General features: G+C 34.6%; 1 protein-coding gene across 3 annotated transcripts in view; it reads right to left on the bottom strand.

Annotated features, from left to right (window-relative positions):
- Window positions 1–4,695: 4,695 nt before the first annotated feature.
- LOC141435182 (ras-GEF domain-containing family member 1B-like) overlaps window positions 4,696–19,220 on the bottom strand; it is a 32,313-nt gene continuing 17,788 nt past the window's right edge. Inside the window, exons 1-12 of one of the 3 annotated variants that reach the window (XM_074097797.1) lie at window positions 19,168–19,215; window positions 18,375–18,624; window positions 17,560–17,676; window positions 17,238–17,480; window positions 16,983–17,128; window positions 16,732–16,876; window positions 16,389–16,649; window positions 16,134–16,277; window positions 15,968–16,047; window positions 14,029–14,130; window positions 12,903–13,075; window positions 4,696–8,514 (exon numbers count right to left, since the gene is read on the bottom strand). In XM_074097797.1, the coding sequence (XP_073953898.1) occupies window positions 8,429–8,514; window positions 12,903–13,075; window positions 14,029–14,130; window positions 15,968–16,047; window positions 16,134–16,277; window positions 16,389–16,649; window positions 16,732–16,876; window positions 16,983–17,128; window positions 17,238–17,480; window positions 17,560–17,676; window positions 18,375–18,548 (1,671 nt within the window). In that variant the 5' untranslated portion in view covers window positions 18,549–18,624; window positions 19,168–19,215 and the 3' untranslated portion in view covers window positions 4,696–8,428. Of the gene's footprint in view, window positions 8,515–12,902; window positions 13,076–14,028; window positions 14,131–15,967; window positions 16,048–16,133; window positions 16,278–16,388; window positions 16,650–16,731; window positions 16,877–16,982; window positions 17,129–17,237; window positions 17,481–17,559; window positions 17,677–18,374; window positions 18,625–18,924; window positions 19,216–19,220 lie in introns of those variants that run through there. The other 2 variants (XM_074097789.1, XM_074097804.1) reach the window with 2 other exon arrangements.

Raw genomic sequence — 19,220 nt, 5'->3', positions numbered from 1 at the left:
CTTACCTATTGATAGCTCAAGATCCCACAGGAAAACTATAACGGCTAAGTTTGCTTGAAAATTATTAGTAGTTTAAGAGTAAATAGCAGCCTAACGTATAAAATATACCTAAACTTGGAAGATATATTACTTAGTTTTTTCGTAATGGCTACGGAACCCTATTTTGGGCGTCTCCGACAAGCTCTTGGCCGGTTTTTATTTCTGTTTGAATAAGGCTTCTCTCTATGCTAGTTTTTGTTTGAATTTGCTTATCATGGTTAAAATAATCTGTGGCACACCACTTTGATTGTTCCGCCCATGTTTCAGCAGTAAATTTCCAAAAAACTCTATTTTAACACACGAAGGTACTAAACTCAACAAGTCATAGAATAAATAATAGTACAAGCTCAGGTGTCTGTTTTCATACTATACTCTTTGGTCTGTTTGCCCATGACATTTGAATAATGTTGCCACTCAAATAATAGCTGGGTTCAGCTTTCATTAGCCAAACTATATCAGATATTCATACACGCCGTTGGTGGTGACTGCACATTATAATAAAGAAAAATTTTAACAAAAAGTAAAACAGACTCCATAAAAATTAAAAAATAACAAAAAATGGAACCGACTACAAAACCCTTGAAAATATTTTGCTAGCACTAGGTAACTACCTACTAGCTCGAAGTCAGTGCCTCAGCACGAGCCAGCAGGAATCGAACAATAGTCGTCTACCTCACCTAAATACTATGCGTTTCAATCCACCCTGCTGGGTCGTGCTGAGACACCGACTTCGAGCTAGTAGGTACCTAATGCTAGAAAAATATTTTTAAGGGTTTTGTAGTCGGTTCCATTTATTGTTATTTTTTTATTTTTTTGGAGTCGATTTTATTTTTTTGTTATTTTTTTCCTTATTTCTCACTTTTTAGTAATTCGTAGTCAAAGTACATCTCACAACGATTCCATTAAGCCCAAACACGGCTTAGATACGTTGTTTTATAACAGAGTTCCGTTGCCTACCTTCCGGCTTCAGCATCAGATCAGTTCGAAAGAATCATTAACTTAAAGCTCCTTCTTAGTCGCTTATCTAGGTATATTAATAATGATCGTTTATAGACGAGCGAGCATTACTTAGCTTTGACGAGTTCCATTGGTCATCTACGGTCTTCTTCATCAGGTCCAGTTTACCAAATGATACTTTCTGAATGTAAATGCTTATCTTAATGCTAAAAATGCCAAAATCGCCATAGGTGTGCCTATAAAATTTGAGGTTTGCCCTCGATTTCCCTAGGATCCCATCATCAGATCTTGACCTGGTGACAATGGGACCACCTCAGAAGAGTACCCTTTCGAATAAAAAAAGAATTTTGAAAATCGAGTAATCGGCGACGATACATACAAAAATACAAACATTGGAACATAGTAACCTCCTCCTTTTTTGAAGTCGGTTAAAAATTACAAGGTTGCGAACTTAATTCTATCATTTTTTGAATAATAAATTAGTTTTTCCTTTTAATACAATTTATTGACATGATTTAAGTACATTCATTATATTGTTCAAGACACATATTATAATCAATCACATCGACAAGTAAAATCGAAAACACTTAAATATCCATAAATTTAAGACAAAAATTATGTTGGTAAATAACATTTGACTCCAACTGGTTAGTTTTCACTTAAGTACAAAGCCAAGAAATAAGATAATAAATAATAAGTAAGTATTACTACTTTAATTTTAACTAAAATACTATTTAACAATGTTTCTCCTAGTACGATTAGGATCAGTGATTTGGGTCCTATTAAAAAAAACTTTTATACTGTCGTGCAAAACGACAAATATTAATTCAAACTTAAGTAAGTACCAAATTAAAGTTTGTAATTGTGACCCATTTGTCAGAAACTCAATTTCTAAAAAATGTCCAGGAGTATTCGAAGCTACTTTTACACGAATTACACTAAAGCTGCTTTGCAGCAAAACCTTCAATCTAGTTGTGGTTTTAAGCGGAGTTCATTTAATAATGTCGAAACGTATGAAACTATCAAAACCAGAGGCCGTAATGGTAAACCGCGCTCGAAATCACAGTCTCTTTCCCATTTTTTTTTCATATGGTATAGGATGAGGTAAGAGATGGTGAATGTGACGACTTAAATTTTATTTTTAGCTGCAAGTATTTAAGTAGCCTTCAGCAGAAGGTACCATCAGCCAAATAAGTGGTCTATCAATTTTTGATCAAGTTTCTATCAAATGAATATGTCGCTAAAAACGAACTTTCAAGTTAACAGATACGTCTATCGGCATTATTATTTTATGACATGCAAACGATTCACAACTTTAGGGTGGTAGACCATATAATTATTTGGCTGATGGTACTACTTAAAATTGACAAAAGTGTATAATTCAGTTTAATTCTTACAGAAACTGGAAATCGAATCGGAAAATCAATAAACGTTAACTAAAGAATATTTCATTACCTAAACAACAAGCAATTGCTTCGTAGGAGAATGTGACTACTTGAATAGCCTTATTGGTATTGGCATATTTATTATGTAGAAGTAGAACTAAACTGTCATCATAACTGGCGAAATACTTGTTGGTTAACTTTATTGTACGTGCGAACTTGAAGAAAGCAGCATCTTTTACACATGATCGCCGTCATAATATGATGCAAATCTCGGATAATAGCAAACGAAGATGATAGTTATATTTATTAAAGTTTTGTAGGCGGTGAAACCAATCTAAGGTCTCCTACGTGCACAGGGAACAACAATTTCTGAATCGTAACAAAGTTTTCTATGTGCATGCTTTGTTAAAGGTAATAGTACATTGTGTCTTAAGGGCGGTAAATAAGGAATTACGAACGAGAGTCTATTAGAAGCCCGAAGTCGAAGACTGAGGGCTTTAATGAGTCGATGTTCGTAATTCTAGTACCGCCCGTGCGACATACAATGTTTTTCATCACATTTGCAAGTAAAATTTTATATTTGTAAAAGAAAAAATATAATTCTTTCAAATATTGGCGATACCTTAGGCTGTGCTCTTGGCAACATCGCCCTCTACCTCCCTCAGCATGCGCCGCAACGTGCGTGTGCATGTGGTGGTCCATGTAGTCCTGCAGCAAGAGCGCGCGCCGCGCCATCAATACGGGCACGGACTCATTTACCGACCTTGGGCTTCATGACAAGACAATGTGTACGCGCAATGACTCATTTACCGACCACGGGTTTCATGACAAGCACATTAAGGTCGAGGGTTTTATTTGGGGGGTTGCAACCAAGGTAGCCTGCATGTTACGACACTGTTTACGAGCAAGTGTGATGAAAAATAAACTTATTCAATATGAATATTGCATTTTACGGATTAGCAAAATTATTTTTTCATGAAGATTTATATTATAACACTTTTTATCGGAATGTAAATGAGTAAGAAATGCAACAGGCGAATGTACAATATAATATCACAGACTAAAGATGTCCCAACACTTAAAAATAAACGGATACTTTGGGTATGAAACCAAATCTGCAGCCACTATGAGTTTTGTAAAATAATTTAGTCGCCTATCGGCATGTATTGATAAATTATGTCACTATGATTTCACATTTAACCAGCGAGAGGTGGGTAAAGTAAGAAAAAAAAATATCTAATTGTTTTATAGCCTTATTTTAAATTAACATAAGATTAGACCAGTATAAAGTGTAGAATATATTGTCTTAAATATATACTTCGAAACAGGTTGACAAGAATAGTATTTACACTACACACCGAAATTGTTGATGGCCGAGACTTAACGAAACTTTTCGAAGCATAAATAATTAAATAAAAAAAATATATAGTTAAAACACTGTTCCTACTTGAGGTGGCCCACAATCTTAACAATATTCGGCCCGATATAATGGAATGTAAAATTGCATATCGTCACTACTTTTAAAAAACTGGTAGCTCAAAATAGATAATGTTTCTGAGTGAACTTTATGGACATTACATCAAGGTTCAATTTCGTTGACATATTGATTTTAGATAAGAGTTTTTTTCAAAGTAACTCTTTGAAACTTCTTAAAAGGATATTTTCGTTTTCGTTACGAATAAAATGAAGCAACCAAGTGAATTATGTGAATTATGTTTCTGATCACTCCCCAGTCAAATTATAAAACTAGCATGGCAACCATCAAAATCTCAACCCAGTGTATAATATGAAATATCTTATATTATCAACATATATAATCAACATACATGGTAACTTTATAGTGATGTTTGTGGTTAAGTTGACAAACGGACCCCTAATTATACTCGAGTCCTGAATTAGGCGAACCAATTTGACAGTTCATTACACAAATGTTGCCACAGTTACACCAGCTCCTATGCCTATTTTTGTTTTGCTATGTCTGGTAACATTTTCAGTTGCCAATCTAGTTCGCCTAATTTTGGACTCTAGTATAATTAATGTCACTACACTGTCAAGTACAAGGGCTCAAGAACAGCTGAAGTAATTGTATATATTATGTTAATATATTTCTAATAAAAATCGCATAAAATTAAAAATCGGGGACGGTCCCATAAATCAATATAAAATGAGCCCATACTGCATACATTATACATAGAATCAGGGCTCTGGTAACACTGGATTATACGAGATTATTTGCATTTGGCCGGTTTTTAGAATCTGGGAAGTATAATTAACAAAAGTCCAAGTCTCGTCATATTACTAATTATTTAAATATCTAGGTAGTTACATATTTACTTATTATCAATGTCTTTTCAGGAACCAGTGTTTTAAAAATTAAGGGTCAATTTATTAACCGCTTCATGACATGAGGCGGTACCTACGATATTTCCATATTAAACTATTTAAATAATGAGTATTGATTAAATTATACATTAAGATGATGGAAGCTGAATAAAAATCCAGTCCTCGCCGGTGGATGAAACAGGTACTCAATAGTATGGGTATGGACTAATTGGACAAAGTCATTCAGTCACAGAAAAAGTTATCATGTTCTTAGTCATCTAATCTAATCTTAAAATCTTTTATAACGTTAAGTGGCTACTAATGTTTTTTTGGCATTCAAGGAAACTGAATCTCATATCAGGGTGGAACCTTGGTGGAACATTATCCCATACACTTGCCAAAGAAATTATAGCGAAATTGATTATTGTGAACGAAATTGATTATATAATATAAATATTCTACACAAAGCAATCACATCACTAGCGGTCATTCTGTCATGACACTGGCGTACACGGCTATGAAATATATTACGCATTTGCACGATTGTATATTTTAACAATTTAGCATCGCAAATATACTGAGTGGTACCATCAGCCAAATATGTGGTCTACCACCCTTAAGCTGATAATCGTTTGCATGTCATAAAACAATAATGCCAATAGACGTATCTGTCAACTTGAAAGTTCGACTTTAGCGACATATTAGTTTGATAGGAACTTGTTTAAAAATTGATAGGCCACTTATTTGGCTGATGGTACCTATAAATCTTTATAAAATAGATAAGAAAATATTTCCTAACGAAAACGAATCAAATTAAATATTAATGGAAAGATTTTTTTCGAGTTGAATGTTGGTCAGCTATAGATGACTGGCGTGTCAGGAATTTTATTGGCTGTCACGACTGGTTGACTCTGGCGTCCAAAGGGTTAAGTAGTCTAAAAATTCATGTCATACAAAGCTCATTAGCAAACTAAAGTTTTGTTTTCGCTCGTCGTTCTTCAATACTAGGTATGTACTTGTTGACTACTTTCGGAAGTTTTTTTTTGCATTGCTGTTTGAGCTTTGTAATCACAGAAGATAGAGTCAAATTATTAAAAGAAATTTAAGTGCACGTGATAATAAAGCGTGTGTGATTACACTTATGTAAAATAATAAGCGCAATTCGCAGTACAAAAGACTGCAGTGGCACAAGCGTTTCCATGGTAATAAAATAAAAAATATTATAGTCACATTTGTTTAAAAAAAAAATGTTTAAATATAACATTTTTGAAGATCCTTCAGTTGGCATAAGCACTACATTCGCTTCAGGATGGATAGTAATCAACGGAAACTTATTTACCAAGGAGCGGAATGCTCATAGCAAAAATCAAATGTCACGAGAGATTGACCATTGTGTTTTATCGACTATTCCAGTTACCGACTTTTAACATTATTTTGTAGCATTTGACCTCTTTGATAAGCCACTTGCATTTCTTTATTAAGATAAATTACGTCACGTCACATTTGACATTCGATGTCGCTTGAGTTTTCATAAGTATTATTTTATTAGGTTCCCGTGTTACCCAAAATGGTTAATCGTAAAAGAAAAACGATTAACAAATGGATAAAGTCATATACTTCTCTGAATTATAAATTATTCTCTTACTTCTCTTAGTTTAAATGGTGACAATGTAGAGAGAAAATAATGACAATTCTTTATACTACAGACAAGATGAAAAAAATATAATAGTAAATTAGTACAGATATAGATTTCGATTCTGTTATTTTGAATGATGGTTAGTCTATCGTCAGTTACACTGTTTATCATTTCCGTTTCGGTTTTATGTTTAAATTGTAACAAACACCTATGTCTATTTTTTTTGTAGCCTATAGTGTCCCACTGCAGGACAAAGGCCTCCCCCATTACATGTCTCATTTTATTACCTAAAACATATCGTGCTGACTGTCAATTAAACATCGACAGTCGATAAAACATAATGGTCAATCCGTCTTGACATTTGATTTTTGCCATGAAAATTCCGCTCCTTGCTTATTACTCATAGAACTTACTAGTTCTCGTCCATCAATTCAAATATTTGTGCTAAGTGACTCAGCACATACACACACACTAATTAAATGAGCAAGATGGCGTACCCACTCGCGCAATGTCAGGTACGTATAAACAATTTAAATTACTTTCCACTTGTAGATACTATCATTGTTATTGAACACACACAAACAAATACTTTTACACATATAAGTACAATATCATACTACATTAAATGAGATCATTTTAAGTAATTATAAAAATACACATAAAAACTGTTAAATAAAACTTGCACTTAACTTAAGTAGAGATTCATAGAATGGCGAGAATTAGTAATTAATTAAATACTGCATCAGGAACTTACTTTTTAAACTGCCTCTTTTTTTAAGCGCGGTTTGCACGATTTAAGTGCTACCTAACTAAGAACAATGTGTTGAGATCAAATGCGCGCCCTTGATCGGATGCGCACGGATGCCGTGATCGGCCGCGTCAACGACCAAACTTGAAACACTACTGTTTCATTCATAGCTTTTATAATTGTTAAAATCTGTATCAATTAATACAGGTGACCCGAATGCTGATACAGATTATTGTACGAAGTGGTTTGCGGGAGATCGTTTAAATCGTTTTCAAGCTAACTAACTTCAGTCCAACCAAAAGTTTAACGTTTCCGAAACAATTTCTGTAAAACAAAATTATCACGACGAAGATTTAAAAAAAAATTAAACGTTATTTAAATAATATTCGAAATGCCTTTTCTATTGATGTAATTTGTGTAGTTTGTTTGGTTATTGAAAATATTATACATTCTTACCACACATTTATTTGAGTATTTTACTTAAAAATATGTATGTTGGTTTTAATGGCATCAATGAGCCAAAAAGTCCAAAAATTGAGTTTTACAAAAAAATCGCTAATTTGCAACTATTTCAGAAACGGGAACCATTTTGACTAAAATAAGTTTGATTAAAGATTATTTCATTATCCTTCTTAATCCTCATGTGCAATATCTGTATCGAGTTTCATTAGGCCCGCTGTATTTTTGTATATTAGCATTTAATGCTTTAATCATCTATTCTGGTGCTTTTGATATCTTGATGACAATGACATTATGTTGTGTCTATTACTGTGTAATGCTATTTTATAGTAAATACTGTTCCTCGACTATACTGTGTTAACTGTGTTATTAATTATTTTAAGATCGTAACTGATAGTACCTTATTTAATATTGTTTTAAACTATAGATAGGTTAAGACATTGTCTTTGTACATCTTCAGGTCAACATTCACAGGTGCAAGACCAAGAGCCAAAAACGTCAATATTGCTCTTATAATTCAGATTTGTTATTTGTTAAAAATTATAATTATTAAGATGCATTGAATTTATTTCACAAAGTTATTCAAACTCGAGTTCGTCTACGAATACATTGTATAATCACAGAATTCAGGGATACCTATTTTTTTATTAGGTACTGAAATTAGGTTGAGCTATCCAATTTTGATACAAGTCTAACAATAAGATTTACTTACACCTGTTTAAAGTGCTCAACACTGTCAAAGTTATAATTTAGAAACTATATCCTATTATTAACCATATAAATGTCACTATAAAGAGAAGTGCTGCCGAAATTCACTAGGTAGGTAATAAACTTTTGAATAACAATAAAATATTAAGTGGATGAAAATCACAGGAATGTCATCTATGTGGCTGCTCGGAGTCTTTTTAATCGCTCTTTTTCCATGTGGTCGACTGGCGGCTCACGCTCAAACGACACCAGCTCCAAAGCTATAAATAACAACAAAAGTACATAAATGCCCAAGCCTGGAAGGAAGCACGCAATTGCAGGTTGAGTATTGGGTTAAACGGACGAGTTTGCATGTCTGGCTTATTACACAACGCAAGTAATATCGATATCGCATTATTTTCGTTTTACCAAACATATCATATTGTTAGAAAGTGATGATGAATGAGATACAGTACCCGGCCATAAAGATTGCACATCGGTCATCGTAAAAAGACAATTGGCTGATCACGACGATTTCCGAACGATGGCTACGTTTTATATCAAATAAACACTGCACCTTTATGGACTTAATTAGTTTACGTCAAATTAATGACATGTAAACTTCGGATATCTATAGAGGGCTGTTGCAACTACTAGAAAAAGGATAGTTCCCTCTTTTTCCTAAAGATGCCATCGTACAATTTAAAGTTTGGGGCGGTTTCAACAACTCTTTATTATATACTAGCTTTTACCCGCGGCTTCGCACGCGTAAACTATTCGGTGTGGTAGCTGCAATTGAAATTTTCGGGATTTTACAAAATTCCCCTGGAAATTTCCAAAATTTATATCGTGGTCTTCATTGAGGTTGTGTTGTGAATAACTGTACAAAATTCAAGACTAAACCCAGTGCTGAAGTTTCGAAAAATTTCCCTATCCAAATTCAAATAATTTATTCAGTAAATAGGCCGCAATGGGCACTTTTACACGTCATTTTTTATACTACCAGCGCTTTCAGAAAGACCATCATTGCCAAGAAGAATGCGCCGCAAGAAACTTGGCAGAAAGTATTTTTTTCAAAATAAAATAATTACAAATAAAATACTTAAAAACTACAGTACACAATTAAAGAAAAAAATCAAAATAATAATAATAATAATAATAATACAGGGATGTATGGGGTCCCTTAGTTACAAAACTATACCGTGGGAATATCGGGATAAAAAGTAGCGTACTAATGTGTTATTCCAGACATACGGCTACCTACATCCAAATTGCATGCCTCTAAGCCCAGTGGTTGTTAATATCGGGTCAAAAAGTCGTCTATGAGACATCCAGCTTCCTACATACCAAATTTCATGGCTCTAAGCCCAGTGGTTGTTATTTCGAGATTTTATCCCTAGGTATCCCGTGGGAATATCGGGTCAAAAAGTCCTTATGTATTATTCCAGACGTCTAGCTACCTACCTACATACCAAATTTCATGACTCTAAGCCCAGCGGTTATTATTTCAAGATTTTATCCATATCCCGTGGGAATATCGGGATAAAAATTAGCCTGTGTGTTATTCCAGAGGTTAAACCCAGTGGTTGTTATTTCGAGATTTTATCCCTAGGTATCCCGTGGGAATATCGGGTCAAAAAGTCACCTATCTGTTATTCCAAACGTCCAACTACCTACATACAAAATTTCATGACTCTAAGCCCAGAGGTTGTTATTTCGAGATTTTATCCCTATCCCGTGGGAATACCGGGATAAAAAGTATCCTATGTTTTAATCCAGGTTATAAACTAACTTTTCGCGAAATTTCATCCAAATCCGTCCAGCCGTTTCAGCGTGAAGAAGTAACAAACATACTCACTCACTCACTCACATACTCACTCACTCACTCACAAACTTTCACAATTATAATATTAGTAGGACTAGCTTTTGCCCGCGGCTTCGCTCGCGTTAAATTTGGAGTAACATACATTTACTTTCTGCGATCCTTTTTTCGTGTTTTGATTAATTTTTCGGAGGATTACTTGGAAATACAAATACGGACCGATTTTCTTTTAGACAGATGGTGCAAATTTTGTAATACAAAAATCAACCTACATACGTAATGAATTATGATTCTTACCAGCTTTGAAACCCTGCTTTGCTGATTCAGGGTTAGAATTTTAGAAAACGTTAAAGTACTACGGGTTTCTTTTGCCCGAGACTTCATACACCATATAGGACTATATCCCGAGAAATTGTAAAGTTCCCGCGGGACATGAATTACTGTTATTGAAATAATTTTGAAAATCTGCCTCAAAATTGAAACTTATTTTTATTCTGCGGAAAGTTTGCATTTTTTTTAAAGTATTCTAATGTCAATCAGTGATAATGTATCTTTCTATTGATAAAATAATTATTTAAATCAGCTCAATAGTTTCAGAGATTATCCCCAACAAACAAAGAAAGAAACAAAGTTGTGATATTTTCCTATTCCATGGGATTTTCTAAAAATCTTTCCCTAGTGCACCTCTGTATTACTTTAGGTCCATCTATGCCAAATTTCACACCGTAGCATGCTGAATGATTGCGTTGCTCTGAAGATGAGCTGAGCTCTGGTTGAGTTCGAAACGCGTCAGTGTAAAGTGGTGGAGGTGATAGATGGATTTGTGTGATTTGTATGTGTTCTTACAGTGTGGAGGTGGAGGAACTGCAAAGTCCGCTCTCCGTCTATTACGTCCTTATTTATTGCTAATGAAATAAGTTTTTGATGAAAGTTTTATTTTTATTCAATACTAGCGACCCGCCCCGGCTTCGCACGGGCAAAATAAAAATAAACCGGCCAAGTGCGAGTCGGACTCCCGCACGAAGGGTTCCGTACCTATACAACATTAGACATTAGCAAGAATCGACAAAAAAATAATGTTTGCTGTATGGGAGCCCCCCTTAAATATTTATTTTAATTTAATGATTTATTTTTAAAGCGAATGAAAATACAAACAAATATTCTGTGAATATTTCAAGCACCTACCTGTTGCCGGAAAGAGCACCCCTTAAATATTTATTTTATTGTTTTTAGTATTTGTTGTTATAGCAGCAACAGAAATACATCATCTGTGAAAATTTCAACTGTCTAGCTATCATGGTTCATGAGATACAGCCTAGTGACAGACAGGCAGACGGACAGTGGAGTCTTAGTAATAGGGTCCCGTTTTTATTACCATTTGGGCACAGAACTCTAAAAAGGTCTCTAATCGAGGGCACTTCACACACATTTTTCAGCTCCATTTCCCAAAAACTACACCCGACCCGCGTGAAGCCGGTGCCAAGTGCACGTCAACGTAGAGTAAATGCATTTTTTGGGTCAATTGATATTCTTAAATTCGTAATATCTTTTGAATGGAATGTCCGATTTGCATAATTCAAAAAGTAATCTACAGGTATTGAAACCGTCTTAAATATTAAATTATTTATTTGGATAAGGATTAGGATAACATGGTCTGATTTTGGTCGGCATTTCAGTCCACTTTTAAAATGTAAAAAAGTAGTTATAGTGTCATAACTACATACATATTCTTTAATATCGTAGAAAATTTTTTTGTTCTATCATCAATAGTTTCTACAGCGCATGCGATGGAAGATGTTTTATGGCAATTTTTTTACATTTTGAGTTACATTATTGAAGTTTTAGTAAAGAACCCTAATTTTTTCTGATAAAAAATATACTCTATGGCACTTTGGAATAATTTAGCATTCTAATAGTGAAAAAAAATAATAATATGGGTCTAGTAGTTTTTGAGTTAATTCGTAACAAACATCCAAAAATCCAAATCTTTCCTCTTTATAATATTAAGTATAGATCTACACGTTTTTTTTCTCTAAGTATTTCATTGACCGTAGGTACTTTCATTGTCACGCATACTACTAGTTTTACCCTTGAATTTAAATTACTTGGCAAAATTATTTCCTTTCATCGACAGTTTATTTCAGTGAAGTCTATACAAGCAATTTCAAGTCACGGATTTTTAATTGGTAGAAGCGCAATCAATAAAGTACAAGTTATGTTTCGTCACGTATTGTTTCAAATTGTTCTAAATCACATGAAACAGTAAATGTGAAATTATTTTAATGTGTTGTATTTCGTAGACAAGATAAGAGTAACGTCTAAGAAAGAACTAACTGGACACCGGACTTCATTTCTGATATAGCTAGTTTTTGCGTGGAGTTGCAGCTTCAACCTAACCTAGTTTACTTTACTGGTAGCATTTCGTTTCTGTATGTATATTTCTGTTCTAACCTTACTTAACCTACTTAATACGTACATATAATACGTGAAGTTGATAATATACGAGTAAAAATGTATCGTAGCAATACTTTGGACAAATGAACATTGATGTCTAGCTGCTGTTTAAAATGCTCATGAAATGATTTTGTCCGTTGAATGAATGAACGAATGGTAATTTATTCGCTGAACAGTTTTTGTAATAAGTAAGAAAAGAATCAATGAATGGTAGATAAAACAAAACAGTAAATGAAAAGACAAGAACAGAGTATTAGATGAATTGTCGTTGATAATGATATTCGACGTCAATCATATCAAGAAAGGCGATTCATTTTTAGACAAGACAACTACTATATACAAACATTTCAAATTAAATTAAACTTTGTAAAATAATGATGTGTGTGGCCTGACCGTTTTCGTTGAGCGTGGGCGAGTCGTTAAGGTACCGCCAGACGGGTAGATGCGGCGACGGCGGCGCGGGCGCCGGCGGCTGGTCGCTGCACAGGCGGCGCGCGGCCATCTGAGCGCTCACGTGCCGCGCGAGCAGAGCGCACTTCTCGAAGTTCACCCGATTCCCTGCCAACCTGAAGACAAAGTTTTACGTGACATTAAACATCAAACTAGAACTGAGGTAACTCCTTTAAAGATTAAGGGGAAAATTGGCTTCTTCTCATGTAAGTATTTTATCATGTCACCTGTTATTTTATATGTTTTATGTGCAATTCTTTATCCCGTTGCGTAGCTCCCGTGGAATACTATATCGCAATCAAAAGCAAGAAATCGCAGTTACAAAATCGCCATCGTCATCATCATCATCATCACTAATACATACATAGCCAGGTTTTGTAAGTTTTATTTTCGAATAAGATCGGGTTCAATTCCTGAATTGACCTACTACAATTACATCTGTGTATGCATTCTTGTTACTCTAGTTCTGGCCGCTAAGAAGTGAATCCTGACACATTGCACAACTATGAAGTACCTAATTATTGTTAATGTCAGCCATTGACAAAAAAGTGCCACAAGTTAAGCTTAGCATTTTTGTCTTTGATTCATATTGTTAATATTCAAAAACTTCAGTTTTACAATGTGTCCGGATTAACTTTATAACGGCCATTGACTATAAAATTGATGACATGGTTTCTGTCTTATAGTTTCACATTTGCCCATACTGACTGGACAAAATGTGCCACCATGTATATGATATCATATTATTATGGATGTTCTAAATAAACAAAATATTTTATAATATTTATCAAATATAAAAAAAACTATACACCGTGGACCTGAATTATCCGAAAGATTTTAACAGCGTATTCCTGACGATAATATAAGTAAATAATGCTATATCAACATAGGTCCAATTATGTATTAAAAAAAATTATTACAAAATTAAACCATTAAGCTTAGCACTTCCTTGTGAACAAACCTATAGTTGAGAGAGTGAGAGAAAAATAATCTTACATAGTTTTTTTATATTTTATAAATATTTTTCTATTATAAATAATAATGTTACTGGTAAATGATCAGAACTTACTTTGAAGGGGAACCTTGATTTGCAAAGTGTAGGTCCCTACATGTGACTGATAACAGCGGCACAGCAGTTTCGGTGGGTGTAGCCGCCAATGCTGCTCGGTATCTTAAAATATAAAACAACAAGCTACAAATATCTACTATTTACCTACATTTCTAGAAATAAATCAAAACATATTTCTGCGCGCTTTAGCACGCGAGCGCAGTTTGAAGTTAACAGTTGTAGGTAGATAGGCTAGGTAAATTTCTGCCGAGGCTTATACATTGCAATGGAATAGGAGTGTAGGTGAGGAACTTGTGCTGAGACGCCAATTTCCAACAGAACAGACCAGTGGTTAGGTACTAGCACAGAATATATAATAGAACTGACGTACAGAATGGCCACGCTCCGCCCCGCACCGGTTCGAGTTACCCCACCCCTCAAGCGCAGATTGCAGGAAAACCGCAGGAAAGCAGTCGGGCGCGCAACGCGATGTACGAGTATGTCGGTCGCACCGTCGCACGGCACTTAGTTCGGGAGCAATAATTACATATTACATACGATTTAACAATCGAATGTTCAGAGACAAATCCTTTAAAAGGAAATATTTTAGTGTAAGTAATCTTTAATTAATAAGGTCTCAAATGATTAAAACAATAAACTTTAATTTATAAAACATTCATTTGTATTTATTTCCTAAAAACTCGAAAATCAATCATATTCCGTGAAATCCGCGCGCCGGCAGTTCATTGCTCGGCTCGGTGGCCGTGAGTCCGCGAGCAAGCGCCAACTTGTCAATGGGCGCGCGAGAAATTGAGGCTCCTACCCTGCCTACTTCCTTTTGTAAATAACTAATGATTTCTAAAAGTATCGCGATTAATACATGAAATAACTAATTAGTACCGAATAATTCGTTCAAGTTTGTAGTCATATATTTATTGCAAGTAATTTAAAATAATAATGCTTAAATACATAGACAGACACATTTATGTAGGTTTAAATAAAAATATATGATTAACGATTACATTCATTTACACATCTAAGCCATACCTACATACCCTATAGTACTAGGGTTTTGCGATAGTCAGCCCTGTGTCTTACGCACACATTGACGCGTGTACAGACGTCGTCGTGCCTATGTAGATTCAAGAACGCGTATTTTGTATGGCGTGGCCGCCCTGTGGTACTAGGTAGTAGTAAATTTAGGTAGTAGTTATTAATTTACGGTTTAAAGATATTCATTACCCTCAAAATAAATTTTACATTTCGCTTAATGAAAAACCGGCAAAGTGCGAGTCGGACTCGAGCACGAAGAGTTCCGTACCATTACAAATCTATACAACATTAGACATGAGCAAAAAAAGGGGAAAAAATCACGTTTGTTGTATAGGAGCCCCCCCCCCCTTAAATATCTATATTTTAATTTCATTATTTACTTTTAAAGTGAATATACAACTAAATATTCTGTGAATATTTAAAGCGTCTACCTGTTGCCGTTATTTATTAATTAGAGCAAAATACGAAAAAAAAACACGTTTGTTGTATGTTAGCCCCCTTAAATATTAATTTTATTCTGTTTTTAGTATTTGTTGTTACGGCAACAGAAATACATCATCTGTAAAAATTTCAACTGTCTAGCTATCACGATTCATGAGATAGTAAAGCCTAGTGCCAGACAGACAGACGGACGAACAGTGGAGCCTTGGTGATAGGGTCCCGATTTTACCCTTTGGGTACGGGATCCTAAAAATCATGCATGTCAGTAGTGAATGTTATTGATTTTTAAATATAGATAAACACAACTGCATAATTTTGTTAACACTATATAAGTTTATCTAAGATTGTGTGTGAATGAAAAGAGAATATACTTGCAAGAGTTAGAATATATTATCAGGTTAGCATAGCTACCAAGAGGTTAGCTAAGCCGTGACCATGAAATAATTTTGTATCATTAAATGCTTACCTGGCATGGTTTCCACTGGGTTCAACGCACAATTCCAATTGCCGTAGCTGCTGACCGCAAACACCCGATGTGCGACTCCACTGAATTAATTGATTAAATAATAACATAAATTAAATGTTTCAAAAAGGTAGGTATTGTGCTGCTAAATGTTTAAAATATTTATTACCGTTTTCTTAAGCCGTGTTATAGGTGACATGTTTAATGCACTTATTATCGCCATGAGCGAATTAAAATTGCCAAGATTGAAACATTCTCTGGCTGTCATAATCCACTGCTCCATTATTCTTGCCCGGTATTTACTTTTAACAGCCTGGAAGATAGCAAGTAAGAGATCATATTGTGTGTAAAAAATATAACATAATATCATTTCATGTTATGACATGTACTTGAGTAGTATGTAGAAAAAGATGTCACAATATACCTTCAAAATATCAGTTGCACATAAATAACTCAGTCTATTGAACCAATCGGCATAAGCTTCCAAATTCCGTGTACTCTTCATGTCAATGTGGTGAAGGTTGATTGTGGTTTTCCCACATGAGGATGTGGGCTGCGCAGGTTGTGCTGGGGCAAATGTTTGAACAAACTCCTCAGGTCCAACAAATGACAACCTGTGCAACTCTACTATGGTCAATTGGTTAGCTAACTCAGCTGGTGTTAAGTTGAGTGTTAATATGTCTCCCTGTTAAAGAAAAAAAAATATCACAATGACAATTAAATTAGTCCATAGCTACTACTGAGTACTTAAAATAAACAATAATTGCCTGTGCTAAATGGTCCACCGATGCCACTTGAGGTATTTCCACCAATGTTTCCTCATACTGTTCAAGAGCTGTCAGTTTATCAAGAAGTTTTTCTAGCATAGTGGAGACTTCCACCCTCACTGAAGACATATGTTCAGCAGCACACCTAATTTGTTTTACATAATATTCATTATTTTGAAATTCAAATGAATTAATTTACAATTAACATTTTATTTTAAAGATACATTTGTGAATAATATGTTTTACTTTACCTTTGAGTAATACTACGAACTAGTGCCATGACCCTGTCATCGCGGAAGTCATAAGGAAACATACTGGTCCACTGCATGAGCACCCTTACCAAAGCCTTCATATCTAATAATTCTTTATCAACTAAATCTTTTACTTCCACTTTGCCCTAAAAAATATACATATGAATGTACAATGTATGTGTTAATTTAATTGTAATTAATTAAAATATTTATATGCATGCTACTGGTACTTAATTACTGATAAAAAAAACTTACAATTTTGTCATAGGTTTTAAAATATCGTTTACAAAGCTTGCCAAGTAATTCATGTGGTTTAACGAATAGTCTTGAGCACAGTAAGAATGTGAATACATAAGATTTATTTGCCCCAGGTCGGAGCATGTCGACTAATGTCTCCAAGCTGGCACTAACTATTTGACCATCTTTGTATTCAATATCTGTTTTTTCTGATGGGCAATTAACAAATGTTGTTAGCGCCTTTACTCCTACAGCTGATAACTGCAAGGACAAAAAAGATAATCTCAAAAACACTTGTTTTCTTAATATTATGCAATTCAAATTATATGTAGGTAAATACCTGAGTAGCGTCCTTTTGAGTAGTAACAAAATTAATACCTCCATTCATTACTAGATGTTTGCAGGAGTTTTCAGACATAAATTTATTGCCTCTCACCATAGAATAGTAGTCATCATTCTGCAAAAATAAAACACAATGTTTTTTCTATAATACATTCAGAATGCGCAAAGTTAATTTCTCTAGCTTCAAAATTCTTGACAATGGGAATTTGTTAACACATTCGGCCCCGGCAACTCAAACTAGAAAGGGAACTAAAAAGTCACAGACATTGTGTCACTGAGGCTGAATGTGTTAATGTTTTATATAGGTAATTCTGTTTATATAGAATTAATAAATTAAGGTCTACATGAATAGTTTTAATACATAGACTGCTACCTATGCAAAGTAAATTGTATTATTTCACTAATTGCATTTTGGTATCCTATGTGGATCTTAACTGACTGTCAGCAGCTGCTGGTACTAAATTTTGTTTTCTTGGAGCTGTGATATAATAAAATTGTACATAGGCAGTAAGGTACTGGGTATGAGGAAGAGTCAAACAACATAACTATTATAAACTTCTAGCGCCAAGGGCTGAACCAGGATTTTTTTCTGGAAGGGGCACAAGGGGCAGATGGGCAAAAATAATCAACAATAACTGTTAAAATTAACAATTCTGATAATTTGATTTGTCTATAGTCTATAAGTATGTACTGCGATGGAAACTCCACAATCGTCTCAAGGTGGGCATATGCCCTTTACCCCCCACCCCCTCCCCCTTAAATTTGCCGTTGTCTGGCACAAAACAATCTAAGCTACAATAAGTGATAACTTACATCATAGTAGGAGAGTCCAGTGCCATGCAACAGAGCTGGATCAGGTGGAAGTGGAGCATGGTCGCTAGGTGGTGGAGGTATGGGAGCAGGCTCGTTGGGCGGAGGAGGTACTTTAATGTTACACCCGCTACATGATGCTTCATTCAGTTTACTTGCGTAGTAATACATAGCCATTCAATTCCTCAAAAATGAACCACACTTATCTTCAGCCAGTTATCTGCGAGGCTTCACCGTAAACTCATTGGATAATCTAAAAGTATAATTGCAATAATTACTACACCACAATTTAAGTTGCATAAACTAAGTATGCAACACTTAATAGCACTTATATAATGTGCCCATGCACTGTAATTGCAAAATAATTATCGTACAACGCAATACGGACAAATTCTTTAAATTTGCAGTTGGAGGTCCATCTGGTAGAAGAGTTTGATAGAGAAACAAATAGATACATCTCCAAATTTTGTAATTGGCATACGCAAAATAAGTAGTTCAGGACAGGGTTACTTCGTAAGTGAGTACCGCATAAACAATGAAATGAGCAAAATACCTATGCAGCTCATTGTTTGTACATTTTCTGTAAAGATATTGATGAAATATTGAGTCTGGTACGGATGGTGAAAGTTGTCACCAACTACCACGGCTATAAACTGCGTCTAGTAAGTTAGTACGAGTATAATACTAAGCACTGGCAAATTCTAAATCTATCAGAGTATACTAGAACGCTTTTCAGGACAAGATCACTTTATTAAAACTAATAAATAAAATAATTTTATCGCAAAATAGCGCCAACCGTGAATACTTGTTTTTTTTTCTTTTTTATACTGTTTGTTTTGGGTGTTGCCA

This window comes from Choristoneura fumiferana, chromosome Z (genome assembly GCF_025370935.1).
Source record: "Choristoneura fumiferana chromosome Z, NRCan_CFum_1, whole genome shotgun sequence".
NCBI classification, from domain to species: Eukaryota; Metazoa; Arthropoda; class Insecta; order Lepidoptera; family Tortricidae; genus Choristoneura; species Choristoneura fumiferana.
The sequence above is the reverse complement of the archived record's forward strand: the minus strand, read 5'-3'. Positions and strand labels throughout refer to the sequence as shown.